Genomic DNA, 26018 nt, shown 5'->3' on the forward strand with positions numbered 1-26018 from the left:
AGATATTTCTGTTGAACTTATATAACTTATATAACGTATGAATATAATAATAATAACCCAATAACCCAATAACCCAATAACTCAATAAATAATCTAATCAATGATTATCATTGTACCATGTTTCCCTGTGGAGTTATCACTCAGACCTCCCCCCTTCTTTTCTTATTCTCTACTTCCCCTCTCTCGCTTAACTAGCCAGGGTCCCCGTTTAGGTACATAGTTATTCCCTTCCCTCCCTTCTCTCAGTGGATCCCCCAAAAAAAAGAAAGCTTGGGAATTGCCGCAACTCAAACCGTGGAACGGGTTTCGAGTAGATCCCCATCTTTTCCTGATCGAATCGGTGCAACCTGTTGACTCGCTGACTTGACTCGAGGGCCCGTGCTTCTCGCTGATCACGATCCCTGGGAATTTCTCCAACTGAGGGGTCCCAACTCAAAACCTCCTCTTCTTCTCCATACCCTGGTCGATCTCTTAGCTTAATTCTTTTTCCTTTTTTTTCTTTTTGCCCTTTTGAGCCCTGTTGGATCGTTCGGGGAATATATCACTTCGCAAAAGCCCGGGGGGTCGCACCTGGCTTTGTATCTCTTTCACTACACTACATCATGGTGAACGGGACCGCCGCCGTGTTGGAGCCCACATTCACCGGGTATGTCGCAACCACGCAGGACGCCCTAATCCTTTTCGAGGCATGCTTGACCGGTGTCTTGCATCATGTCCCGCGCCGCCCTCACGACCGGGAACGGAGCCATCTGGTGCGCAGCGGGAGCGTCTTCATCTATGAGGAGAATGCCTCGGGGATCAAGCGCTGGACCGATGGAGTCACCTGGAGCCCGAGTCGCATTCTGGGAAACTTCCTAGTCTACCGTGAGTTGGACAAGCCGTTTCCCCCGGGGAGAAGAAGCGCGCCATGAAGAAGGCCACTCGACGACCAGTGCCCGCCGGCCGGCCGGGCGAACCGTATCCGCGACATGATAGCAGCCAGGGCTATTCTCCGACATCGCCCAACTCTGCGCCTTTTTCGGACCGTTCGTCCCATCAATCGGAGCTCGAACGGGCATTGGTGGGGTCTCTAGTTGATTCGTACGGCTTCAAGGACTCGGGGTTAGTCAAAAAGACGATGAGCGTGACAGTCTCCGGCGTGACCCACCATTTGGTCTCATACTACAGTGTGGAGGACGTGATGCGCGGTATCCTTAACCCACCTTCCATGGTGGATTCCCTACGTTTTATCCGACCCCGCACCGAACTCACCCAGAAACAAAGCTTCCGTTCCCCGATCGACGAGCTCGAGGCCAACGCCGTGGAGAGCCAGGAGCCCTCCCACGCCGCGCTATACGGATATCGCCCGCAGATGATGGCCCCACCCGCTTACGCTATGCCCACCCCTTCAAACGACTTCTATATGCACCCTAGCCCGTATGCCGCGACACATCCCCCGCAGCAAGGCCCGATTCAGGGATATTCCATGGGCGCGCCGATGGCAAGCCCATCCGCGCCAAATCCGTACCTGCCAAACCCAGGACAATCCGCCATTCCCCCAAAGCAGGAAGATTATCACTCCTTCCGGCCCTACGGCGGCAGCATGGACTCGATGAGCGCACACAGTATGGCCTCCATTCCAGGCGGCATCAATGCGGGACTCCCCAGCTCGATCAACGAACGTAACCGATCCGCCTCGGAACACAGCCCTTCCGCCTACCGCAACTCTTCCATCTCTTCGCGCAGCCAGGCAACCGATGCTACCTCCCCCATGGATCCATCCACCCCGGCCACCTACTCCCGCAGCAGCTTCAGCATCTCCGGCCAGCTGGAAAACCCACACCCAGCCCTCGATCGGCATATGCCTGGTCTCGATCCTAACGTTCCTCGTCGCGAATCAAATCCCATCCATCCGTCCTACTACAACACGGATCGCTCCCAGTACTACGTCCCTGGGCCTTATGCTGCCACGCAACCCATGTCGACATGGACGACTACGGCGGCGACGCAACCGCAAATGGCGCAACCTCAAATCTAATCTCTTGATACCTTTCCGTGTCTTTGTTGCTTATGGCCATGGAGCGTGGGAGTCCGGGCGGAATTTACTTTTCTTTTGGTTTTTCGAGTTCTTTGTTTTTTTGCCTGGAGATAGACCCTACGCTTCTATTATGTTTGGGAGGAAAACGCCGTTTATTGCTACAATATGTACCAGACAGCGGCTTACTCGTGTCTATATGGTTATGGTCTCTTTGCTTTACGGTCTACGGAGGTGGCTTTGTCTTTTCTGCTTTTCCTGTTTTGCTTCTATTTACCCCCTTTGCTCCTTTTCCTTTCGGTGGCTCTATTGATTCTGTTCTGGGAATCCGGGTGGGTGGCGTTCTCTTATTCTTTACGATGTCATGCAACAACAACCCGATAACCCCAAAACGGTTCTATTTTTTTTTATTACTACTTCTTTTACCTTTGGACTCTGATTCCTACTCTTCTACTTTCTCATCTTGCTCTCCGACCCTTACATCTCTATTCGCTGCCAAGGCCGCTCCTGTATGTTTGTCTTCTACGATCACGGTGTCCAACGGTTTCTTTTCCAACGTCTGGTCTGGGCGGGCTCGGTTCTATTCTCTGTTCTATACTCCCACACGGGGCAGGCTTTAGTGATTCCCATCTCATTCCATGGTCAATGGCCACTGGTTCAATGGTCAAAGATTGCTTCCATACCCGTTTCTTCCTTTCCTTTCTTGGCAGGTGCGGCTTTATCAATACGTGCGTGTACTGAATACTCGATTCCCCGCCGTCTATAGTATGGATTATAGGCTCTGTGCACTACAATGAGTCATTGTTATAGTATCGTAATTTCTTGTAGAAATCGATGGAATCCATCGTGCAAACAGGCCAAACAAAAGGGAATCCTGACAATCTGGCAAGATCTTCTTTCATTCTCTCATATCTTGCTTGAGCTATTTGGCACACACAGCCTTCGCTCACACACCTTTGACATCAAATAGAAGGCTGCATTGATTACATAGAGAACTGACCCTGGTAGGCAAAGATGCTTTTTCTTGTTGTGGCTACTATTATTCACTGCGATTTTCATTGAATATGAAACCCAATTTCGATTTTACTTGTGCGGTACATTGTTTTGCTACTAGTCCCTCTCTAGCATAAGAAATTTGCAGTACTGAACAATCAATCTTCAACTCATGTTATGACGCACTACCCCTGCGTTTGAGACGCGCCAGTTAGTCCCGGCCAACATGTACAATGCTTCTGTGTGCCTGGAGCTGATCCTTCCTGTTAAAGGACTTTCTGCAATGAGGGCATGCGAAGCCACGTGGAGAAATATGCAGCGATTCGATATGTCGCATGAGAGAGGACTTAGATGCGAATCCTCTAGAGCTGGTACAATTCTTCCAACCACACTTGAATTCGTTGTTTCTTTTTGTATTCCTAGGACGAGGCAGTTGGCGATTTGCCATGAAAGGATAAATTGGAGACATACCTGCTTCCAAGGGGCTCAGTGCTCTCCACGGACAGGACTTGAGCATCTCTCGTCAACAGATTATTTGTAGACCAGGTATCGGACAACACGCTATTTACAGCCTGACCACTGAATGTAGAAGGGTTTGCGTAAGCATCGACAGTCATCTCGAGCGAACATTTCGATATTGTCAAATAAGGAGCCCACGGATAAGCTGAGAACTTGGGAAGGCAAAAGTTTGTCTCAAATGGTATAGGCGAAGGGTGTATATGTGCAAAGTTTGAGAACGTGTTGGACGCGGAGATACTTTCGCTCATTTGAAGATGGCGTGAAGGCAAAGCAGTAGTATCATTGCAGTAGTCCTAGGCATTTGGTTCCTTGGAAGAATCGCTTCCGTAAAGAGTAGACATTAGCAAGAAGAATGAGTATCCGAGATAAACTGACTTAAGTTCGCGTCTGGAGTAGCTCGTGGTCACATATAACTAGCCTCAAGAAGATCTGGAGGGAAGTGTCCTTGTAAGTAGATCAAAAAAGCGCTCCTTCAAATTTATATCAAGTTGCGGGACAAGGGGAGGTGGCCAACCAGGTGTTGGAAGCAACGAACGGCGAGCCCAATCACGAGAAGAGCCCCCGAATTAGTGCACCTCACGATACGTTTCAATAGGAGATGTCACGAAAGCTTGTGGGTCATAGATCTCTTGTCCAATCATCAGCTTCAGAATTATCATCAACTAATGATATATCAGTATTATTTTCCAAAGAAACTAGGGGCCTTGTCTCAAGAATACACATGAGAATGCAAATCAGCTTGCTCTCCGCCTAGGCTGGTCGAGCGACCAACCGGGGAGTACTCCTTCTATCTGGCTAAAGTGCTAATTAACGTGTTCAAGTTTCGCAGACGTCTTTCTTCAAGCCTGAGTGTCGAAAGTGGCCTCTAGCACTCTCTTGCTTTGCATCGACCGTGTCAATATACCAAGTAAGAAAAACATCAAACCCTTGATCGGGATCCACTTCGTAGTAACTCCAGTTACGTTTGATCAAGCTTTTCAGCTCAGCAAAAAACTCCTCGATCGGATTCAAGCCCGGCGACTAGGGTGGCAGATCTGCGAGACCCGCTCTGAATGTTGGAATGACGCATTATCCATAACCACAACAGATTTAGGCTCGGGCCATCGTCCGCAGTGCTAAAGAAGCCGAGCTCAAGAGTCTTCGAAGACAGTGCCGTCAGTTGCACCGCGAAATACACGCGAGAGGATGATCCCGTCCTGCGCATACGCAGGTAGAATCTGATATCGCTGGTCGCGATGGAACTGCGATACCTGCAAAGGGGCCACGCCAAGTGGTGACCAGCCTGTCCGCCGAAACCCAGTCCTCTTATCACATCTAGATTCATCCACATAAACTAGATGATACGACTGAAAGTCCGATAAATTATGGAGATATAGTAAATCGGTATTACGCTCTTTTACATGCTGTCGGGCTCTTCTGATGCTAGATGTTGTGATCATCGTGCGAGACTTATCCCAAAGGAAGACAGCCTTCTCATTGAGGTACAGGCCTGGTTTTTCGACAGGTGGTCGCAGAGCGCGTCGATCATTAGCGGTATTACGGTTGGTTTCCGACCTTTGCGAGTTGGAGGTGCGTGGACGCTGCCGAATTGCTGTAGGTTTCTGCGAATATCTATGATTGTGAACTTGCTGCATTCTGCATCTTCGGCCATTTTAGATGTGCCAAGTATGCTAATTTAACCTAATATTAGATGGCTTCTGGTCAGTGATGAGATATATCTTCTCTTTGTATTTGCTTGCTGATTTAATCTGTTGCTAATAGTCGTCTAGGTTGTATTTATATCGAAGTATATATAACTTTGTTGGAACTCTGTTCCACCTACATCCATGGTCTATTTGGATAGCGTGGTGCTTGGAATAAATAAGAATATATACTATCGATTACTATAATTACAGTTTCATACTATTTCTAGAAGTATAAAATCCAATATTAAATAAGCACTATTGGTACGCTATCAATCAGCAACTAGAATAGTAACATATCACAGAAATGGGTATCTTGATCAATGCTAATGAAGAAGAAAAAAATACTAGTTAAAAGAAATTAAACCGCTCTCGCCCCTTCGCTTGAACGTTCTTCAGAACGTGCCTAGCTGCCATATCCTGTCTGCCATCAATCCTCTGTTCAACCTCCTTGTACATGGTATCGTACTCTTGCTCGGCGGTTTTGGCTTCGGCATGCATGCGTAGGACCATACGCGCCGTGTCTGTGCCCAGTTGCGCCCTGAGCTCAGCTCGGCAATGCGATCCGCTTTTGCGACTAGCGTGTCAATATCATCGCAGTCTGCAGCGATGTGAGGCTCGTAGCCAGTGAACAGGTCGCGTATGCTCGCGTTCGGGGTCTGCGCTGGGCATCCTGCAGCTGGAACGGTAGTCCGGGCCCTACGCTTAGGTGCCCGTATATCTATCCTATCGGTTGTCCGTTTGGTCTGTCCCAGAGGGCACTCCATCGTGCGTTGGGTCAAGGGGTGCATGTGAGGCGTCGGCCGTGTTTACAAGGCCGGTCGCGGCCGTCCTTGTATACGGTGTTGCTTTTTTTGGCCTCCCAGGCTTCCTCCGTGATATCGTCGGGCCAGTCCATGATTTGTCTGGATTTATCCCCGCTCCTAGGGTGGAATCCCATGTACCGTGCATAGGACATCCACATAGAACAAGAATTTCCAGAAGAGCTCTTGTAGTGAGTTTTCGTCTGCAGTCTGCTCGATTATATGACATCGTATTGCCGATATTGCCGAAACGGAAGATACTGCAGACAATTCATAGCGCTGATTGGTTGTTGGACAATCCATTGTCGACTTTCTTTAATATCCGACCACCCGCTGAAATCAACTCCCTAAGAGAGGTATGGCGTAGTCATTTGTTTTTGTTTCCATGCGTTTCTTCCGGATCTCTCTTTCTCTGAGGCGAAAGTCTTCCTGGTTATAGATCGTAGCGTCGATAGGTTTAGGCGACCCCCATATTCCAGTGTGATCTCATCCATATATAAGTAAACCGTGACTTCCTTGCCTCTTGGTCACGGAAGGAGCTCACGTGCTTAGTTATATATAAATATACCCATTCGGCACACGGCCTATGTTCCTTGAGGCAAGACGAAAGAGTGCGGCCCCGTCGCTGCACCTGTGTGGGATCATCGACTTTGTTAGGCGTGGAGAGGAGCCTTTGGGAATTCCCGCGCTTGCGTGCGCCGTAGGCTTGGTGTGCGGCGCGGGCCTAGGGGGGAGGGGCCTGGGCTTGTCCGTGGCAGGTTGGTGAGGTGTGTGGTGGCGGGGTCGATGTGGAGATGCAGGTTGAGAGGTATTGTGATGGCGGCTGCTTGGGGGATGGTGGATGTTGTTGGTGTTGGGTGGGGATGGGAAGTGGGTGAGAAGAATTGGGTTTCTTCCCTCGGCTGGGTAGTCCAGAGGGTTCTAAGGGTTGTCCGTAAGAGGTGGTTCTGCAAAGAGAGGTTATTGCTCTTCAGGGCCAGGTTGTGGTTCTGCAGTTGTTGTTGGTACGGGATTAGGTTTAGAGACCCTTGCTGGCCTGGGTAGGTGCCCTGGTGATTCTCAGAGATGCTGGTCTCAGATGGGATTTGGATCTGAGAGAAGTATCTATTAGTTTCGGCTCACTTCATATGCATTGAGGGTTTCATTGTCTTTTGTTTGCTGAGCATACCTGACGGCTGAACTTCCTTCCTGGCATGGCGATATACTCATCAAACATGCTCCCGAGCTCTGCAAAGTTGAACCCGCGCACCGGGTCCACGGGCTCAAACCGCTGTCCAATTTCTTGTTGGAAATTGACGCCCCGTCGCGGCACCGGTTGGTACTCGGGCAGTTTCAGCAGCAATGATGGGTAACTGCCAATCATCGCGTCGATGACGGGGTCGACGTCAATCGACAGGGAAATCTTGCTTTTTGCTGTGGGTTTCTGGATCAACATGACAAAGGTGAACTCGCGCGGCAGACCGGATCGCTGGACATTGTTCTCTTCCATGGACCAAACGATTCTGCCAGCTTCGACGTCGAAATCGCTGCCAGATGGGCTTTTTAACGTACGTGCGGAGCCTTGGATGCGCATCATCTCGTACCGCTTGTACCGACCATTGAAGCTCCCCGAGGGAATGACGCTTGCGCTGACGGGAAGTTCTGAAATTCCGAGGGACCCAGCCAGACTGAATGTCCACTCCATGGTCTCTGGAGAAACACTGCCGTAGAGCAGATGCGGCGCATGCATAAGGAAGCGTGGGTTACCGGGTGGATATCCAAAAGGGTACAACTTTGAACTTGAAAGATCACGGCTTCCACGAACTGAAACACTGATAGTGGCGGACTTGATGCGATGCGCGATAGTGTGGGGCGAATGGAAGGTGAATGCAATAGCGAGAAAATCTACGTGTTCAGCGTCCCCGTCTGATACGGCATCACTGGAGTAATATCCATGCTGGAGGCGCTGGACATTCGCGGTGATATAAGCATCACCAGGTAGTCGGCGCTCGTAGATGAGAGCACGGTTGATAAGAAGACGTGGATTCGCCATGTTCGGATCTAATTGTTCCTTTTCTTTGGCTGACGGTACACTGCAGATTGGAGTTAACGAGCGTGAGTCCGAGACACACCCAGTTTGGACAGAAGTAAGTGACATCGTGGCGACGCAAAGATAAGACCGCAGCTTTGTTCTGGCAGGCTTGCTTGTCCATCTGGCTCCAAGGCTTCTTCTAGACGTAGATGCGGGTAATTTGACTTCGTCTGCGTGGGAGATTAACATATATATTCTTTAAGTGACTGCTTAGACATAAGTCGTCATTTTGTTCAATCGTGTCTTTCATCACCTGGGGTTCTAGGTCACAGGTACAGATATCAGGTGAGCAGAGGCTTGATCATGATCCCCTGACGCGGCTCCTGGCATCGGGAACCAATAGATGATACTATCAGTTTAGGATATGATTTAACAGCCAAATGCATTGTCATATTTCTTTCTATAGATGAATGAGGAAAAGTACGCCTACAGGAAGGATAAGTTGCGATATAGAGACGGGCGGAGAAACCATTTATCCGGCCAGAAACTCATCGCCGAGGTGCAATCTCCAATGTTCATCTAACATCAGGCGACCGTGATCTAGAGCTTTTGGTTCTAGCTCGTTGATTTACTGGTAGAACTGATCTGCATTTGGAGTTCTGTTATATGTATGTCCCGCTCAGCCAGGTTGCCCCGAATTCCGACACATCCAGCTAACAATCCCTAGATTGTGTTTGTACTATATAGCATTGTGTCTGTTTATTTGCATTCCTTGCGCTATCAGCTTGATAGTTTGTTTAATTTGGTGTGGGGTTAAATTTGCAACTTTACCAGCAACTGTGCAACGCGACAGCTTTCTATCACTTGCACCGAATCACCATTGCATAGCCTGAACACGACCGGGTATGCACAGCTGAAATTGCTAGTTGAAAGCTTGTGATTATCGTGTCGCTGTCAACTTTTGTTTTCTAACAACGCCTGCCGCTATCACCTTTATATTGGTGTCACCATGATTGGCTCATACGCAGCCCAGTTGTCCCTTCGGGCGAGCCGGCAGGGATCCCAAGTGCTGTCCAAAAATGCACGTCTTTTTGTCCAGTCAAATGTGTTCAAAACTGAATCTCTTCGGAGAGATGGATTCCGATGTATATCTACATCAGTCCAGTCAACATTGAACCGATCACCTAGGTATGGTCGTATGTGACTTCTTCATTTATGTTATTCTAATTATTCATCAGATTGAAACCTCGTTGTCTTCAGACAACCCTGATTCCACCATCATTCTTCACCCAGCAAAGATGGTCCGGGTCAAAATCAGCCAAAACTCCTGAACAGTAGGTCTACTCCAAACCATGTATTCAATATACAAATCGACATAAGCCATTCGAACCAGTGACTAACCTAGCTTAGACCCGAGGAATCCAAGAAAAAACCTATTCTATCACGGATTCCCCTGCCAACCTCCCACGAGAATATCTACACTGTGCCCAACATTCTCACATTCTCCCGGCTGCTCGCCGCCCCCGTGGTCGGGTATCTCCTAGTCCACAACTACCACACAGCAGCGTTATCCCTGTTCGCTTACGCGGGCATCACCGATCTCGTCGATGGGTACATCGCCCGGCGGTATAACCTCCAAACTGTGGTTGGAACGATCATTGATCCCATGGCCGATAAGCTGCTGATGACCATTGGTGTCGCGTGTCTGGCCGTGAATGGCTCTCTTCCTAGTAAGTCACTCGTGTTGATCTTTGGTATCCGGACATGGACGTGGACATGGATTGACGCATTGAACAGTCTGGCTCGCTGTGATCATCCTCGGTCGCGATCTGGGCCTGGCTATTTCGGCTATCTACTACCGTTGGATTTCGCTGCCTGAGCCCAAGACCATGGCCCGGTACTGGGATTTCTCACTTCCCTCGGCGGAAGTCAAGCCCACTGAGATTTCGAAGATCAATACTGCCCTACAGCTGGTGTTGGTGGGTAGTGCGATTGCGCTGCCTGTGGTCCCCGAGGCGTTTGTGAGTGCGTGGCATTTGAGCGAGGCTATGACTGGATTCCAGTAAGTTTGATATTTTCTTTTATACCCTTGTTTTGTCTTTTTTGTCTTTTTGTGTATGGGAGCAGTCTTCGATGGTCCATCCTAAGACACATCGAGGCTGTTTCTGGTACATACGACCATAGGGTGTGGAAAACAGGGCTTCCCGTCCGCTCAGCCGTACTTAAGCCACACGCCGGTGAGTTAGTAGTTGGGTGGGTGACCACCAGCGAATCCTCACTGTTGTATGTTTTTTTTTTTTTCTTGTTTTGCATGGTTTCTTGCTGGCGGTTTGTTTTCAATTGTTTCTTTTTGCTAACCAATTTTAGGTACCTTGTTGCCGGCACCACTCTTTGGTCTGGACTCAGCTATGTCTTCTCCAACAACGCCGTGAAGATCCTCTCAAAGGAAGAGATCCAGAAGCGGATCGCTCAAGCTGCTGCTAAGCGTAAGTAGCGATCAAAATAAATAGGGGTTAGAAGTTATTGTATAGTATTCCAATGTTGGACTTTTGCTCGAGCCAGACCGTATCTTCTAGTGGCCATTGCGCGTAGTAGTACCATGCACGTGCATTTCTACAGGTTTCTGTGGAGTGCGATATAAAGAACATGGATGCCCAAAAGTAGGTGTAGCCTGCATGTCTACATGTGATATAGCAATCATAGCAACGTGGAGGTGCATGGTTGTGAATAGCTTATCGGGGACCCCTGGATGCAAGTTAAGTGTGAAGGTTGGGATTTAGGGTTTTTTTCTTAAAAAAGGCCATTGTGTAAGATGCTACCAAGGATATATATTAAAAAGAACCCGATGGAACTCTTAACAATGTAAAAGCCAAGACGATATTATTTAGATCAGACATGAAGTCAGATTAGTCGGAATATACTTTCAGCCGAGTGGGTCAATGAAATCTTGGAAAGTCGCCGAAGTACATCGGCAATATACAGCCCGGTTTGATATTCAATTCTTTGTTATATATACGGGGGTTCTTACATGGGCTTACACGGAGTTTACACGGATTATCCCTACGAAAAAGATTCGTAAGCACGATTGCTAATCCATTCTCCTATAACGGTGTATAAGAAACCGAAAGAGACGAAACGGAATATAAAAGCCGGCTCCACGTGATAAGCCTAGACTGATAGGAATGGATATTCCGCCCAATGACACGTCGAACAGCCAATGAACGTCCATGAGCAGCCGGAAACAGCCAATCACCAGCCCGGATCGGCTAAATACGGAGCTAAGGCTTATCTCCGGGAGAGCTTGAAATAAAATTCTTTACCGTCAACTTTAGTCAACTTGAGTCATGTACACTCCACCACTCCACTATAGCCCACTATAGCTCTTCAGTCAGGACTCATTGTCTGGCTTATGATTCGACCTGAGTTTTGAGTTATTCCAAGGGTCCTGGAATGATTCGTATTCCTGACTGACAAATGCCCTAGGGTTATGACATTTATATAAACGGTGTGCAGTCTTCTTTGCTCTTCTGAATATTTCCCTTCCAACTCTGCCCCTTTTACTTTACGTTTACTTCCCCCTTGGTTCTGTGCATATCCTGTCCTTAATTAGCCTGGCTATAGCATAATACATTTGTCATTGAATGTTGCCGGAGAGTAGAAGCCACCCAGTTCCCGACATGGAGGGCCATTCTGAACAGTCGTATGGCGCCTCGGATTCCCAAGCCTATACTCAGCCCTCCAGACAACAATCCAGCTCAACTGGTGAGACCTATCACCATGATTCAAACTCACAACCCACGGAACAACTTCACACCGAAGCTCCTATCGATTCAACTTTAACCGACAGCTCAACATTCAGCTCGTCAATAAGTGACGAAGATGGCGGCTGGGGAGAGCAGAATGCCGGGAATGCCGTCTCCCGCAGCGGTGCCATGGAGGACATGGAAGAGATGCGCCGCGAACTCACCCGTCTCAGCCTGAACCGCACCCGCTCTGTCACCAGGAGCATTCGCCACCCAAAGTCGCAGACCAGCCGCCTCGACGAAGAAAAGGGCAAGGACGAAGAGGAGACCGAGGACGAGGCTGACGGCGGCTTCAACCTGAGTGACTTCCTGATTGGCGGTCATCTGGAGCGCCGCACGACCGCCGGCGAACCCGCCAAGAAGGTTGGCGTCGTCTTCAAGAACCTTACCGTGCAAGGCGTGGAGACTGGCGCATCCTTCGTGCGCACTCTCCCCCAGGCTGTAATTGGCACCTTCGGCCCAGATTTGTACAATCTCGTCTGCAAGTTCGTGCCGCAGCTGCGGTTCGGCAAGCACCCTCCTGTTCGCGATCTAATCCATGATTTCAGCGGTACTGTGCGCGAGGGTGAGATGATGCTGGTGCTGGGCCGTCCCGGTGCTGGTTGCACTACCTTCCTCAAGGCGATTGCGAACGACCGTGGTGCTTTTGCTGGTGTCCATGGCGAGGTCAGTTATGGTGGTATCTCGTCTGAGGATCAGCACAAGCACTTCCGTGGAGAAGTCAACTATAACCCGGAAGACGACCAGCACTTCCCCTCGCTCACTGTCTGGCAAACTCTCAAGTTCTCCCTTATCAACAAAACCCGCAAGCAGGACCGGGAAAGCATTCCCATTATCATCGATGCCCTGCTGAAGATGTTCGGTATCACTCACACTAGGAATACCCTTGTTGGAAACGAGTATGTACGCGGTGTCTCTGGAGGTGAGCGCAAGCGTGTGAGTATCGCAGAGACCCTAGCCACCAAGTCATCAGTGGTCTGCTGGGATAACTCGACTCGCGGTCTGGATGCCAGCACCGCACTGGACTACGCCAAGTCCCTGCGCATCATGACCGATGTCAGCAAGCGGACTACCTTCGTCACGCTATACCAAGCCGGAGAGGGCATTTACGAGCTCATGGACAAGGTGCTGGTCATTGACGAGGGCCGCATGCTCTACCAAGGGCCAGCCAATGAAGCACGTCAATACTTTGTCGACCTGGGCTTCCACTGCCCCGCGCAATGGACTACAGCCGACTTCCTTACTTCGCTCTGCGATCCCAATGCCCGCGAGTTCCAGCCTGGCCGTGAAGCGTCCACCCCGAAGACCGCCGAGGAACTCGAGAACACCTTCAGGAACAGCCAGACCTACAGCCGTATCCTGGAGGATGTCTCCGGGTACGAGAAACGTCTCCAAGACACCGGGCAGGAGGACACCCGCCGCTTTCAATCCACGGTCGCACAGTCTAAGTCCAAGTCTGTCTCCAAGAAGTCGCCATACACCGTCTCGTTCGTGCGCCAGGTCACGGCCTGCGTGCAGCGACAGTTCTGGCTGCTCTGGGGCGACAAAACTTCTCTATACACGAAGTACTTCATCGTTGTCTCTAACGGCCTCATCGTTTCGTCCTTGTTCTACGGAGAGTCCCTGGATACCAGCGGCGCTTTCTCGCGTAGCGGTGCTCTGTTCTTCTCGATTCTGTTCCTTGGCTGGATGCAGCTGACCGAGCTGATGCCTGCTGTCACTGGACGTGGCATCGTCGCCCGGCACAAGGATTACGCTTTCTACCGCCCCTCTGCTGTCTCCATTGCCCGTGTCATTGTCGACTTCCCTTTTATCTTCTCTATGGTCGTCCCATTCACGATTATCGTCTATTTCATGACTGGTCTCGATGTCTCGGCTTCCAAGTTCTTCATCTACTTCCTGTTCGTGTACACGAATACCTTTTGCATCACTTCCATGTACCGCATGTTCGCTGCGCTGTCTCCGACTATCGATGACGCGGTGCGTTTCGGTGGTATTGCGCTGAACCTGCTCATTATCTTCGTCGGTTATGTCATTCCCAAGCAGACTTTGATCAAGGACTCGATCTGGTTCGGATGGCTGTTCTATGTCAACCCTATCGCGTACAGTTACGAGGCAGTCTTGACAAACGAGTTCTCCGATCGCACCATGCAATGCAATCCGTCCCAGCTTGTCCCACAGGGTCCCGGGGTGGATTCCAACCACCAGGGCTGTGCTCTGACGGGTTCGGAATTGGGTGAATCATCTGTTACCGGAGCTCAGTACTTGACCGCCAACTTTGAGTTCACACGCAGCCATCTATGGCGTAACTTCGGTGTTGTCATTGCCTTCACCGTACTGTACCTCCTGGTGACTGTGATCGCTGCCGAGACTCTCTCGTTTGGTGGCGATGCAGGCGGTGCTCTGGTCTTCAAAAAGTCCAAGCGCGCTAAGAAAGTCACTGCCCAGACCAACACCGTCAACGATGAAGAGAAGGTCGTCAACGCAAAAGACAACGCCGCTCTTGCCCGTGGCCAGACCTCTCCTGATGATGGTGCCACTTTCAACCGCCTGTCCTCAAGTGAACGCTGCTTCACCTGGCAGAATGTTGAATACACTGTCCCCTACGGTAACGGAACACGCAAGCTCCTGAACGGTGTCAACGGTTACGCCAAGCCCGGCATTATGATCGCCCTGATGGGTGCCTCTGGTGCTGGAAAGACGACTCTCCTCAATACTTTGGCCCAGCGCCAGAAGACGGGTGTCGTGACTGGTGATATGCTCGTCGATGGCCACAAGCTCGGTGCTGATTTCCAGCGTGGCACAGGTTTCTGCGAGCAAATGGATCTACACGATAATACTTCCACCATCCGCGAAGCCTTTGAGTTCTCAGCCATCCTCCGCCAGCCCCGCGATGTCTCGCGCCAGGAGAAAATGGACTACGTGGACCGCATTATCGAGCTTCTCGAACTCGAGGATATCCAGGACGCCATTATCGGTTGTCTCAATGTCGAGCAGAAGAAGCGCGTGACCATTGGTGTCGAGCTCGCAGCCAAGCCTAGTCTGCTTCTGTTCCTAGACGAGCCCACCTCCGGTCTCGACAGTCAAGCCGCATTCTCCATCGTCCGCTTCCTCAAGAAACTTTGTCAAGCCGGCCAGGCCATCGTCTGCACAATCCACCAGCCCTCCTCCATGATCATCCAGCAATTCGACATGATCCTCGCCCTCAACCCCGGCGGCAACACCTTCTATTTCGGTCCCGTCGGCAAAGACGGCTCCTCCATAATCAAGTACTTCGGCGACCGCGGCTTCGTCTGCCCACCGTCAAAGAACGTTGCCGAGTTCATCCTAGAAACCGCCGCCAAAGCAACCCACCGCAACGGCAAACTAGTCGACTGGAACGAAGAATGGCGCAACTCGGAGCAAAACCAAGAAGTGCTCGCCGAAATCGAGCACATCCGCACCGAGCGCAGCAAACTCCCCATCGAGGAATCCGCCTCCGCCCATTACGAATTCGCCGCCACAACAATGACCCAAACCACCCAGCTCACGAAACGCCTCTTCGTAAACTACTGGCGCGACCCCTCCTACTACTACGGCAAACTCTTCGTCTCGATCATCATCGGCATTTTCAACGGCTTCACCTTCTACATGCTCTCCAACACCGTAGCCTCAATGCAAGACCGCATGTTCTCCGTCTTCCTAATCGTCCTCATCCCGCCCATCGTCCTCAACTCCATCGTCCCCAAATTCTACATCAACCGCGCCCTCTGGGAAGCACGCGAATACCCATCCCGCATCTACGGCTGGGTCGCCTTCTGCACAGCAAACATCGTCTGCGAGATCCCCGCAGCCATCATCTCCGGCCTGATCTACTGGCTGCTATGGTACTACCCCGTCGGATTCCCAACCGACTCCTCAAACGCCGGCTACGTCTTCCTCATGACCATGCTCTTCTTCCTCTTCCAGGCATCCTGGGGCCAGTGGATCTGCGCCTTCGCGCCCTCCTTCACCGTCATCTCAAACACCCTCCCCTTCTTCTTCACCATGGTCAACCTCTTCAACGGTATCGTCCGTCCCTATGCCGATTACCCCGTCTTCTGGAAATACTGGATGTACTACGTCAACCCGGTCACCTGGTGGCTGCGCGGCGTGCTCTCGGCCGTTCTGCCCGGTGTCCAGATTGACTGCGCCTCGCTGGAATCTACCCATTTCAATCCCCCGCCTGGACAAACCTGTGATGCTTATGCGGGTGACTTTGTCGATTCTTTCGCCAAGGTCGGGTATCTGGTTAACCCCCAGGCCACGGCCGACTGTCAGTACTGTCCCTACAAGGATGGTGCGCAGTATATGGCGAACTTGAATGTTCATATCGGGGATAAGTGGCGCTGCTTTGGAATCTTCCTTGCTTATGTTATTATTAACTGGGCTTTGGTTTATTTCTTTATCTACACCGTTCGTGTGAAAGGCTGGAGCTTTGGTCTTGCTTCGCTGTTTGGTTTTGCTGGACTGATGATTGATCGTGTGACGGGGTTGTTCAAGGGGAAGAAGAGTGAGAACTAGGCTTGAAAAGTTTGGTAATTGTTCTTTTGTTTTCTTTTCTTTTTGTCAACATGCATTTACATAGAGCGTGATAATAGATATATCGGAACAGGTTAGGTTAGAAACATACATATTACATAGATTGAATCATACAACATTGCTTTTTAGGGCATTCACTGTTTCTCTCATTTGTTCTCGTTAAATGTCACAGCATAAAGGCTAGATAATACATACAGCTTTGAACTCCCTTGCCATTCATTCGTTTCATTGAACCAACCAAGTAACCCGGTCCGAACTCCTATCCCAGATACCCATGCCAAGATTAGTGAAATCAGATTCTCACTGGACTTGCAGATGTAGACATCGATCTGACTCAGATGTAGAGTGAATAAAGGCAATCTCAAGATCCCAGGTTGAATCAAACTCCAAAGATGAAAGGCTTCCTGTGCTCGGACAATGGAACAGCGGGCACTTTAATCGGAACTGGAACGGTATCCGTAAAGATCTCGACTGGGAGAGAAGCCGAAGGGGCGGTTCCATGCGTTTCCGGTCCCTTATCTTTCTCCTCGGTCTTCTTCTCATTGATGATGGGCACGATAACACCGCATTCCCAGTTGCGACAGCTTATCTTCAGCTGTTTCGTCTTGATATCCTTGACGATACGACCCCTGGTTCATGTTAGTTTTGCCATTACAGCGAGTGGAGTATAGATATGTACGCACCATGCACTCTCTGACAAATTCGCACTCCCCACATAAGCCCACCCCCGGCACTCCTTGTTATCGGGCATATCGATCGGGGTGGAAGGGTGGACGAAGGCAATCTATTTGTCGGAAGGATTGTGTATTAGTAACAAATGGATATACCAGTCTGGCACCGCGGAAGTACTCACCTTGTTATGCATCAAGACTCCGCGCTCGCTCACACAGTCTCGAACCTTGTCCCGCGGGAAATTGGCACTCGACCACCAGACAGGATTGAGGCATATCGTGCCAATGGAGTATTTGGGATTGCTGTGCACGTTTCGAACGGTCTGGTCTGATGGGAAGTAGATACGGAAGTGATCGAGACATTCTCGGTTAATGGCTTCCACTTCTGTGCGGGGTTCCTTTTTCTTGTTTGCGGCGGTTCGGAGCTCGTAGTCTAGTAGAGCGTTGTCACCTAGTAGGTTGCAATTAGTTAGATTTGTTCGTCGGGGCTTTACAAAATGGTGACATACCTTTGCAAGCGAGGTAGATGGAGCGCAGGAATGGAGTGTTGATATTTCCCAGCGATGAGGCCTGGATGTTGTTAGTATACCCAGTATTCTATATGGAGGCATAGCAGGTAAGAAACTTACGATATAGTCAACGTTAATGGGCGCGTTTGTCTCTAAGCCGAGAGCTTTGACAGCACGACCCAAGCCGCTAACTCCAGTACGTTTCCAGTTGTCTTCGGTGCTTGTTCCACCACTTATATTCTTAGCTGGTTACTGGTTTTTGCCAGGGGAATCACCCAGGGAGATAATACATACACTGCATGAACAAAGGCGTAGCGCTTCGTCTCGCTGAAGTCAAACTCATCTAGCCTCTTGATGATGTTGCGGTGGAGCTCCTCGGCCTGGAGGAAGTAGACTAGTTCTTTGTAAAACGGGGTCTTTCCGGCATCAGGAACTTCGAGCTTAGGCAGATCAATAAGGAACACAGTCTGCACACTGTTAGAGAATTCACGAACATCAGGCGAATGTAGCCACATACGTTTTCCATCAGCCTATCCTCTCCCCAGTCAGTGGGAGTGAGATTGGCGGAGGGGACTGCGATGCGAAGATATCCAGGGTGAAACATCAAAAGCAGTTTAGAATGCATACAGAATACCTGTGGCTCCATTGGAGGGAAACAGAGGCGAATATTGGGCATGTGGCTAAGGTCCTGGCGGTATTGCTCTCGCTGTAAGCGAAGTCAGGTTAGTCCGTGTCATTCGAGATCATATTGTGTTGCTAACCGTTTCTTCGTCATTTGCTTGCATGACAAATATGACTCGTGTGGTTAAGTTGTTAAACTTGGAAAAAAGCCACGGCACGTCCCACATAAATGAGCTAAATACGCCCAACTCCAAGTCTCCTCGCTGGATGACTTCTTCAATTGTAATGTCATTTCCACTGCGAGGAAAGCCGGCGATATGTGTTTTTTTGACAGCTCCAAGAGGCCATTGGGCCACTGAGCGGGAGGTCGGTTGGATGTCAACATTCGGGGCATTTGATGCAAGCTGGCGACAGACTTGAGACCTCACTCGAGCCGTGCTCGCTTGGGGAGCATCTTGAAACGGGTTGGCTAGAGCGAAAGAGTGACGGGCTGGCAAAGGCTCAGTCCTAGGAAGCTTCCGGCTGACTGGAGACGGTGGAGTGGACGAAGTATCGTCGGCCTTGCGCTTAGACGAAGTGTCATCGGCCTTTCGTTTAGACGTAGTATCAGATTTGTCGGCCTTGCGCTTGGCCAGACGTGCAAGACGCTCCTCCTCCATCTGCTTTCGGTTCATGCCCAAAATTGAACCTGTCGACGCTGCAGAGACCTCATGCGGGGCAGTAGCATGTTTGGGAGACTGTGCATCCTGCTCCATCGACATAGCAAGGGCGCGTTGCAGCTGCTCGTGCTCGTCGCCATCTTCGGTCTCGGAACTAACGACAGACTTTGATTTGGGGAATACCTCCTCAATGTCCGAGTCATCACCTGAGTCATTGGTGAGATCCACAAAATTATCCTGGGACGCTTGAGATGTGGGATGCCTGTTCTGCTGGTGATACATTTCTTGGCGAGAGGCCTCGATGGCAGCGGTTAACTCAGGATCCACCTGTGGCTCCATTATGCAGAACTTTACAGAGACCGAAACGCAGGATTTTGAAAAGAAATAGATGAAGATAAAGGATTCAAATGATGCGGGCGGCAGATAAAAATAGAAAGTTTGATGTGTGGAGTATGAAATCTAAGAAGACCTTCAAATGTGAGGATGGAGAATGTATGAACTGTCACTAAAAGGAATATCAAAAACCAGCAGGCGAAGGTTTAGATGACTAGGGGAATATGATTGTGCCAGCCCCAAAACTCATCTGTTCACGTCGGACTACAGATGTCGTCTCCATACCCCTGTTTGTCAATGTCTACCACGTGACTGGCCATACCGCAATATCAAATGTATCTCTGCTAGTCATAGCCTGCAATCACTTCATAGGAAGAAAACTAATTTAATATTCAAAATGCCATCATCTTCTACGTTTGTAGACCGGTGCATGGTGATCACTCTTGATAGATAGCCTTGGGCGATTCAGATTCACAGAATAATACCAAAATAGACCTAACTCCGAACAAGTAGTACGGGTAATTGACCACTAGGAGTTCTCCAAATCAAAGCAGTCATGGCGTCTGTAGGCACCCAAGTCACAAGATGCAGGCAGATATGATGATAGTAGTGGGGGAAGCGCCGAGCGTGTGCCTCGTTAAGTCGCCGGCGACACCATCCCATCAGGATCCTTCCCCTCACGCTCCTTCATCTCCCATCTCATTCCTTCATCCCATCTCACTCTTCATCCCATCTCGAATCTTTATCTCATCTTGCTTCTTTATCCCATCTCACTCCTTTGTCACATCTCACTCCTTCATCACGCATGGCCACCACTCAGTGAACAGAATGAAGAAAACTGTTCGTCGCATCCAAGCGGGTGCTTCGGGCACCCGTGAGCGTATCCAAGGAAAGGTTTCGGCCGTGCGTGAGCGCATCCGAGGAAGGATTTCGGCCAAGCGCGATTCTGACAAAGCGACATCTTCGGATGCCCCAACTTCGGGGGCTCTAGCTTTAGAGCCCCCACCTTTGGAGGTCTCGGCTTTGGAGGTCCCGGCTTCGAAGGTTCAAGCTTCAGAGGACCCGGTTCCTGGGACCCCAGCTTCGGAGACCCCAGTTTCGGAGACCCCAGCTTTGGAGGCCCCGGCTTCGCAAGTCCCGGCTTCAGAGGTTCAAGCTTCAGAGGTCACGGCCTCGGAGGCCTCCACTTCGGAGACCCCAGTTTTCGAGGCCCCACTTTCGAAGGTCCCGATTTCGAAGGTCCCGATTTCAATGCTTCGAGTTTCAAAGGTTCGAGCTTCAAAGGCCCCGGTTTCAAAAGCCCCACGTCTAGCGGCTTCGGCGGTTCTGCATCAGTCTGACCAAGTGGAGGTAGTCCCGAAACCAAAGAGGATGCCGTATGCATAGTAAGCGATACAATTCTATGGGCACGATGCCACCAAGTCCATTTGATCTAACAAAGTACTAGTTCCGATACACCACTTTTCTTCATCACCCGTCGTGCCGATGATAAGTTCAAGGGAAGGGTCTGGTTGCTGTTTGGCGCAAAGTGGGAATCATTCGAGAAAAGGTTCCTCGCCGACATGAGAATATTCCCCCCGGAGGTGGCCGTGGACAGACGAAGCCCGTGCCCATTCAACTGGCTGCCGCTGGAGATTCGCGCAAAGATTTGGAAGTACGCTTTCGACGACTGTCAGGAGCCCGTCTTTCTCAAGAAGGATGGAATGGTCCCAAAGATTCCGACTTGCATGCGATTTGTATCGTACAACTGGATGTCAGAGGCGTGGTTCGCATGGATCAATGCGCTGAGCAATCGGACTCTGGTGTTGATGGATTTCGCCAGATACGCGTACCTTGACCCACCTTGCCCAGTGTTGCGACACCTGTCGACAGTCCGGTGTCGAGCAATCAAAATCGCGCTTGGTGACAACGACCCCGAGAAAGCCGAGAAGCGCACTCGCCAATTTCTGAAGTTCATCACTCGGCATAAAACTGATGGATTCCTCGCCGTCCGCACGCTGATCGTCGAATTGAGGAAGAACTGGACAGCTGGGGGCCAGATGAACGAGGTCGACCTGGCGGACTTGTTGATGTGCGGCGCATTCATTGAAGTTGAGCGCATTCGAATTCACGGGGAGATCACAAATGAGGGCCTAGAGCTGTTTCTGAAGCGAGCCCGACGTCTGGCGCATGCCTCGTTCTGATGGCTGCCTTGTTCTCAGTCAGAGATCAATCTATGATCAGTTCATAGACATTGCAGAACCAGGTCAACAATAGCGAAGAATGAATCTCTATCAGCAGTTGATTTGCCAAGTCCAAGGCCAACGAGGAGTAGTCTCGTTTCACTAGGTGTTTTCATTGCAATAGCTGTAGCAATCTGACGAGCAAGTAGTTGGCCCGTCGTGTCTTGTCCAGGAGAATAGCCACCTAGTAAAGTGGTGGTGGTTAGACCTTTAAGGGGCAACAGAGCATCATCGCCCTCAGAGAGGGTGTGCATGCCCTCAGTGCCTGGGTTCTGATTCTCCATTGGTACATGCAACTATATACAATTAGCGATGTTTTCTGAAAACAAGGTCAAGACATACCCAGTGCGCTAGTCGTCCTGCTTGTGAAATTGTGACCATGATTTTATCGCTAAAGCTCATTATCATCACATCTGTTTGTACACCATTGACTAACCCTGCAACCTGCTTAGTGGTAGCAGGAAATGGCAGGTTGAGGGAATCCTGCAGAGAGCTTGTATCAAAAGATCCAGCCATGGTGATATGAATTATTTATCTTTATCGAAATACTGAAGAGAAACTAAAGAATGAGGGGCTTAACTAGGTGTATCTCGTAGGCGGTGGCTAGTTTCACCGCCTCGGGCCAAACCAGCAATATCCGACCGCCCTAATTTTTTTTCGATGAAGAGATACGTTGGATCCCAGAGCTTGCATACTCAGTCAATTCACTTTTTTTTTCTCAGCCGGAGTGGCTGCAGTAATCCAAGATGCCACCTAAATTTACACCACGTCTTAGAAAACAAAGGCACCGGCAAAACCCAGACGGCGAGTCGGCTGATACCAATGTCGCACAGCTCCAGCCCGTTTCGAAGGATGAGAAAGAGGCACGGCGACAGAAGCTGAAGGGAGAGCTACAAGAGCAGCATCCGCAGATGTCCTCAAAGAAGCAGAAGCGCTTGGACAAATATATTGTATGTGGATGGTCTAGAATAGAAAGATATGGCTCTAACATCCCCGCAGGAAAACAAACTCAGGAAGGAAGAAAATATCGAATTGTTGAAGAAACTAGCCCAATCGTCTGTGGACACTTCGGCTTTACAGAGTTCCAAAGATCTCCACAAGCGCAAGAGACAGGATGACGACGTATCTAAATCGCGAGCCGTATCCCCGCCGAAACACAATGCTTCCGCAGATATCTCAGGATATAACTCCGACGATTCGGATATCCACCTGAAAGTTTCCGATCCCGCGACAGATCCCAATGAACAAAAATTACGAGAAGAGGCGGCTGCTGGAAGTGGACTTAAACGACCATTAGAGCTAGGAGCTGATGGATTCCCTGTTCTAAAGAAGCGGAAGCGCGCACCGAAGAAGAAACCCGCACCTGCACCAGTAAAATCTGAGGTCGCATGGGAGGGCTTTGATTCTGGTGAGGAGGATGAGGACGAAGATGAGGACGATATGGACGAGGAGTCCGAAAGTGGTATTGAAGAGGGTTCTGAAGAGGAAGATACTTCGTCCTCCGAGAGCATTTCTGAGGATGAGGATGAGGATGAAGACGAAGAAGACGAAGAAGACGAAGAAGACGAAGAAGACGAAGAAGACGAAGAAGACGAAGAAGACGAAGAAGACGAAGAAGACGAAGAAGATCATGACGAGGTGGATAAGCCAACGCTCAAGACTCGCCAGTCAGCCTTCAAATCTTGGGCGGTACAACAAATCAACGAAGCCGCAGGCTTCAAACCCAACGAGGGAGCCGTGACCGAGGAAGTGCAGGTGTTCGACCCATCTAAGTTGCCAGCAACCCACAATACTACCCAAGAAGAACCTCTCCCTCGGGAGCTTCAGGTAACCCATGGCGATCCCAATCGCAAGGCATACAGTGTCGCGGTTAACCGCACGGAGGAAATCCAAACTGCCCGTCTAGGACTCCCTGTCGTTGGCGAAGAACAAAAAATCATGGAGGCAATTCACAACAACTCGGTTGTCGTCATTTGGGGTGCTACTGGTAGTGGAAAGACCACACAGCTTCCCCAGTTCCTCTTCGAATCCGGCTTCGGCTCCCCAGACAGCCCTAATCCTGGTCTAATTGGTGTCACCCAGCCTCGCCGAGTCGCAGCCGTGAGTATGGCGAACCGCGTTGCCCAGGAATTGGGTCAACATGGCGAGAAAGTTTCTTATCAAATCCGATTCGAGTCTACGGCATCGAAGAAGACAGCCATCAAGTTCATGACTGATGGTATTCTTCTACGAGAGATTGCAGATGACTTTGCCCTTCGCAAATACTCTATCATTCTTATTGACGAGGCTCACGAGCGCAGCGTCAACACTGATATCCTGATTGGAATGGTCAGCCGTATTGTGGGCCTGCGCAAGTCTTTGAGCGAGGAGGACCCGTCTGTCAAACCTTTGAAGGTCGTCATCATGTCAGCCACTCTCCGTATTTCGGATTTCACTGAAAACCCAAGTCTTTTCCGCAATGGTGCACCCCCCTTGGTTCAAGCCGAGGGTCGCCAATACCCTGTGGCGGTTCATTTCTCCCGCCGCACCCAGCGTGACTACGTTGAAGATGCGTTCCGCAAGGTCTCGCGCGGACACCGCAAACTACCTGCCGGTGGAATGCTTGTCTTTTTGACTGGTCAGAACGAAATCCGGCAGCTTTCTAAGCGACTGAAGCAGGCGTTAAAACCTACTCAGCGGGAAGACACGACACAGGCAAAGGTGCAGCTCTCAGCTACTGAAGCACCTTTGGAAGCAGAGGACCTTGAGCTGGGCGGCACCGAGATGGATAACCCTGGACATGACGATTACGATAGTGACATGGAGATCACCGGACTGGATGACGCAGAGGAAGACGAAGGCTTCGAACTTGCTGAAGGCGAAGAGGCCATGGACTCATCAACTCGCGTTCACGTTTTGCCTCTATACTCCCAACTTCCCACGAAGGAGCAGATGAAGGTGTTCGAGCCGCCCCCAGAGAACTCCCGACTGATCATCCTCGCAACCAACGTCGCCGAGACATCTCTTACCATCCCCGGTATCAAGTATGTCTTTGACTGCGGTCGCGCCAAGGAGAAGCAGTTCGATCTCTTCACTGGAGTGCAAAGTTTCCAGGTCGGCTGGATCAGCAAGGCAAGCGCAAGCCAGCGAGCCGGTCGAGCCGGTCGAACAGGACCTGGCCACTGTTACCGAATGTACTCATCTGCGGTCTACGAAAGCGAGTTCGCTGAATACACCGAGCCGGAGATTCTCCGCACGCCCATCGAAGGCGTTGTCCTCCAGATGAAGAGCATGGGTCTTCACAACGTGATCAATTTCCCATTCCCCACACCACCGAGCCGCCAAGGTCTCGCGAAGGCAGAGAAACTACTCAAGAACCTCGGCGCCCTCACAGCCGACGGCCAGGTAACACCCATCGGCCGTCGTCTCTCGACATACCCCCTTTCTCCCCGGTTCAGCAAAATGCTCCACATCGGCCACCAACACGGCTGCATGCCCTACGTGATCGCCCTAGTCGCAGCCCTAGCAGTCGGCGACCTCTTCGTCCAAGAGAACCAGCTCGATCCCAACAACCCCCTTCCAACCACAGCCAAGAAGCCAGTCAACGACGACAGCGACAGCGACAGCGACAGACGCAAGGTCTACACAAACGCAGACCGCCTCGAAGACGACGAGCGCGAACAGCGCACCAAAGCATACGCCCGCGCCCAACGCCTCTTCAGCAAACACGACGACACCTCAGACGCGCTAAAATCCCTCTCAGCAATCTGCGCCTACGGCTACGCCTCCGACGGCGACGCCTTCTGCGAAAAAATGTTCCTCCGCTCAAAAGCCTTCAAAGAAGCAACCCAGCTCCGCCGCCAGCTAACCGACATCGTGCGCTCAAACAACCCAGGCGTCGTCCCCGCCTACGAAGCCCGTCTGCCGGAGCCCTCAGCAAAGCAAATCAAAGCCCTCAAGCAGATCGTCACAGCAGGCTTCATCGACCATGTCGCGATCCGCGCTGACCTCGCCCCCGTCCCGCCGGAGAACCCGCGTGCGCCCCGTCGCGCCATAGACGTCCCTTACCTGACGCTCTTCCGCTCCCGCGACGGTAAGGGCCAGGACCTGGAGGAACGCGCTGTCTATGTGCATCCGTCTTCGCTGCTAGCTAAGCTCTCGCCGAAGGAAATGCCGCAGTATATCACTTACTCGCATCTGCAGCAGTCTTCTGCTTCGCTGGTCTCCGACCAGGTTCCTAAGATTAGAATGTTCCCGCTTGTTGCGCCCAGTGGCTTGCAGCTCTCGGCGATTGCGCATGGTACGCCGCTTATTGAGTATGGGAAGCCGATTGGTAAGGCTGATGCTATTGACGGTGTGCCGCCGCGCAGATCTTGCTGGGTTATTCCTGCTTTGGTGGGTGATTCGGGGAGTGTGGGGTGGCCAATGCCTGCTAAGAAGGTTGTGCAGAAGAAGGACCCGAAGGAGGGTTGGGTTATTGAAAAGTTTGTGGCATAAGTACTGGTTTGGTGTATTATATGAGGTTATGATATCCAATTGTTCATTTCTTTGCATTCGAAGATTGTACAGCATAACATGGACAACAATAAAAAGAAAGAAACTTGTTCATGCAACCCTATTTCCATGATAATCCCATATC

The 26018-nt window shown here is 50.6% G+C and overlaps 10 protein-coding genes across 10 annotated transcripts; 5 read left to right on the forward strand and 5 right to left on the reverse strand.

The window, feature by feature from the left end:
* Positions 1-602: 602 nt before the first annotated feature.
* Positions 603-2017, forward strand: N7518_009514 (camp independent regulatory protein; the record flags this gene model as incomplete). The annotated part of the gene is given in 2 exon segments (XM_057190440.1): positions 603-864; positions 879-2017. 2 exon segments carry the CDS (start codon positions 603-605, stop codon positions 2015-2017), a joined length of 1401 nt encoding a protein of 466 aa, XP_057038096.1.
* A 2639-nt stretch (positions 2018-4656) lies between these two features.
* On the reverse strand, positions 4657-5160 carry N7518_009515 (uncharacterized protein; the record flags this gene model as incomplete). The annotated part of the gene is made up of 1 exon (XM_057190441.1): positions 4657-5160. One exon carries the CDS (start codon positions 5158-5160, stop codon positions 4657-4659), a length of 504 nt encoding a protein of 167 aa, XP_057038097.1.
* A 443-nt stretch (positions 5161-5603) lies between these two features.
* N7518_009516 (uncharacterized protein) lies at positions 5604-5975 on the reverse strand (the record flags this gene model as incomplete). Its single annotated transcript, XM_057190442.1, has 1 exon — positions 5604-5975. One exon carries the CDS (start codon positions 5973-5975, stop codon positions 5604-5606), a length of 372 nt encoding a protein of 123 aa, XP_057038098.1.
* Positions 5976-6664: 689 nt separating this feature from the next.
* N7518_009517 (uncharacterized protein) lies at positions 6665-8148 on the reverse strand (the record flags this gene model as incomplete). The annotated part of the gene is made up of 2 exons (XM_057190443.1): positions 6665-7102; positions 7180-8148. 2 exons carry the CDS (start codon positions 8146-8148, stop codon positions 6665-6667), a joined length of 1407 nt encoding a protein of 468 aa, XP_057038099.1.
* Positions 8149-9031: 883 nt separating this feature from the next.
* On the forward strand, positions 9032-10516 carry N7518_009518 (cardiolipin synthase; the record flags this gene model as incomplete). Its single annotated transcript, XM_057190444.1, has 5 exons — positions 9032-9210; positions 9261-9356; positions 9433-9752; positions 9820-10084; positions 10390-10516. The coding sequence occupies 5 exons, from the start codon at positions 9032-9034 to the stop codon at positions 10514-10516; spliced, it is 987 nt and encodes a 328-aa protein (XP_057038100.1).
* A 1183-nt stretch (positions 10517-11699) lies between these two features.
* Positions 11700-16367, forward strand: atrF (ABC drug exporter AtrF; the record flags this gene model as incomplete). Its single annotated transcript, XM_057190445.1, has 1 exon — positions 11700-16367. One exon carries the CDS (start codon positions 11700-11702, stop codon positions 16365-16367), a length of 4668 nt encoding a protein of 1555 aa, XP_057038101.1.
* A 397-nt stretch (positions 16368-16764) lies between these two features.
* N7518_009520 (uncharacterized protein) lies at positions 16765-19184 on the reverse strand (the record flags this gene model as incomplete). The annotated part of the gene is made up of 8 exons (XM_057190446.1): positions 16765-17014; positions 17069-17169; positions 17239-17507; positions 17566-17626; positions 17686-17797; positions 17860-18032; positions 18083-18271; positions 18327-19184. The coding sequence occupies 8 exons, from the start codon at positions 19182-19184 to the stop codon at positions 16765-16767; spliced, it is 2013 nt and encodes a 670-aa protein (XP_057038102.1).
* An 822-nt stretch (positions 19185-20006) lies between these two features.
* Positions 20007-21361, forward strand: N7518_009521 (uncharacterized protein; the record flags this gene model as incomplete). Its single annotated transcript, XM_057190447.1, has 2 exons — positions 20007-20563; positions 20626-21361. 2 exons carry the CDS (start codon positions 20007-20009, stop codon positions 21359-21361), a joined length of 1293 nt encoding a protein of 430 aa, XP_057038103.1.
* Positions 21362-21402: 41 nt separating this feature from the next.
* Positions 21403-21916, reverse strand: N7518_009522 (uncharacterized protein; the record flags this gene model as incomplete). The annotated part of the gene is made up of 2 exons (XM_057190448.1): positions 21403-21696; positions 21743-21916. The coding sequence occupies 2 exons, from the start codon at positions 21914-21916 to the stop codon at positions 21403-21405; spliced, it is 468 nt and encodes a 155-aa protein (XP_057038104.1).
* Positions 21917-22146: 230 nt separating this feature from the next.
* N7518_009523 (ATP-dependent RNA helicase ECM16) lies at positions 22147-25876 on the forward strand (the record flags this gene model as incomplete). Its single annotated transcript, XM_057190449.1, has 2 exons — positions 22147-22350; positions 22400-25876. The coding sequence occupies 2 exons, from the start codon at positions 22147-22149 to the stop codon at positions 25874-25876; spliced, it is 3681 nt and encodes a 1226-aa protein (XP_057038105.1).
* Between the last annotated feature and the right edge of the window lie 142 nt (positions 25877-26018).

Source organism: Penicillium psychrosexuale (genome assembly GCF_028828465.1).
Source record: "Penicillium psychrosexuale strain IBT 29551 chromosome Unknown utg000005l, whole genome shotgun sequence".
Lineage (NCBI taxonomy): Eukaryota > Fungi > Ascomycota > Eurotiomycetes > Eurotiales > Aspergillaceae > Penicillium > Penicillium psychrosexuale.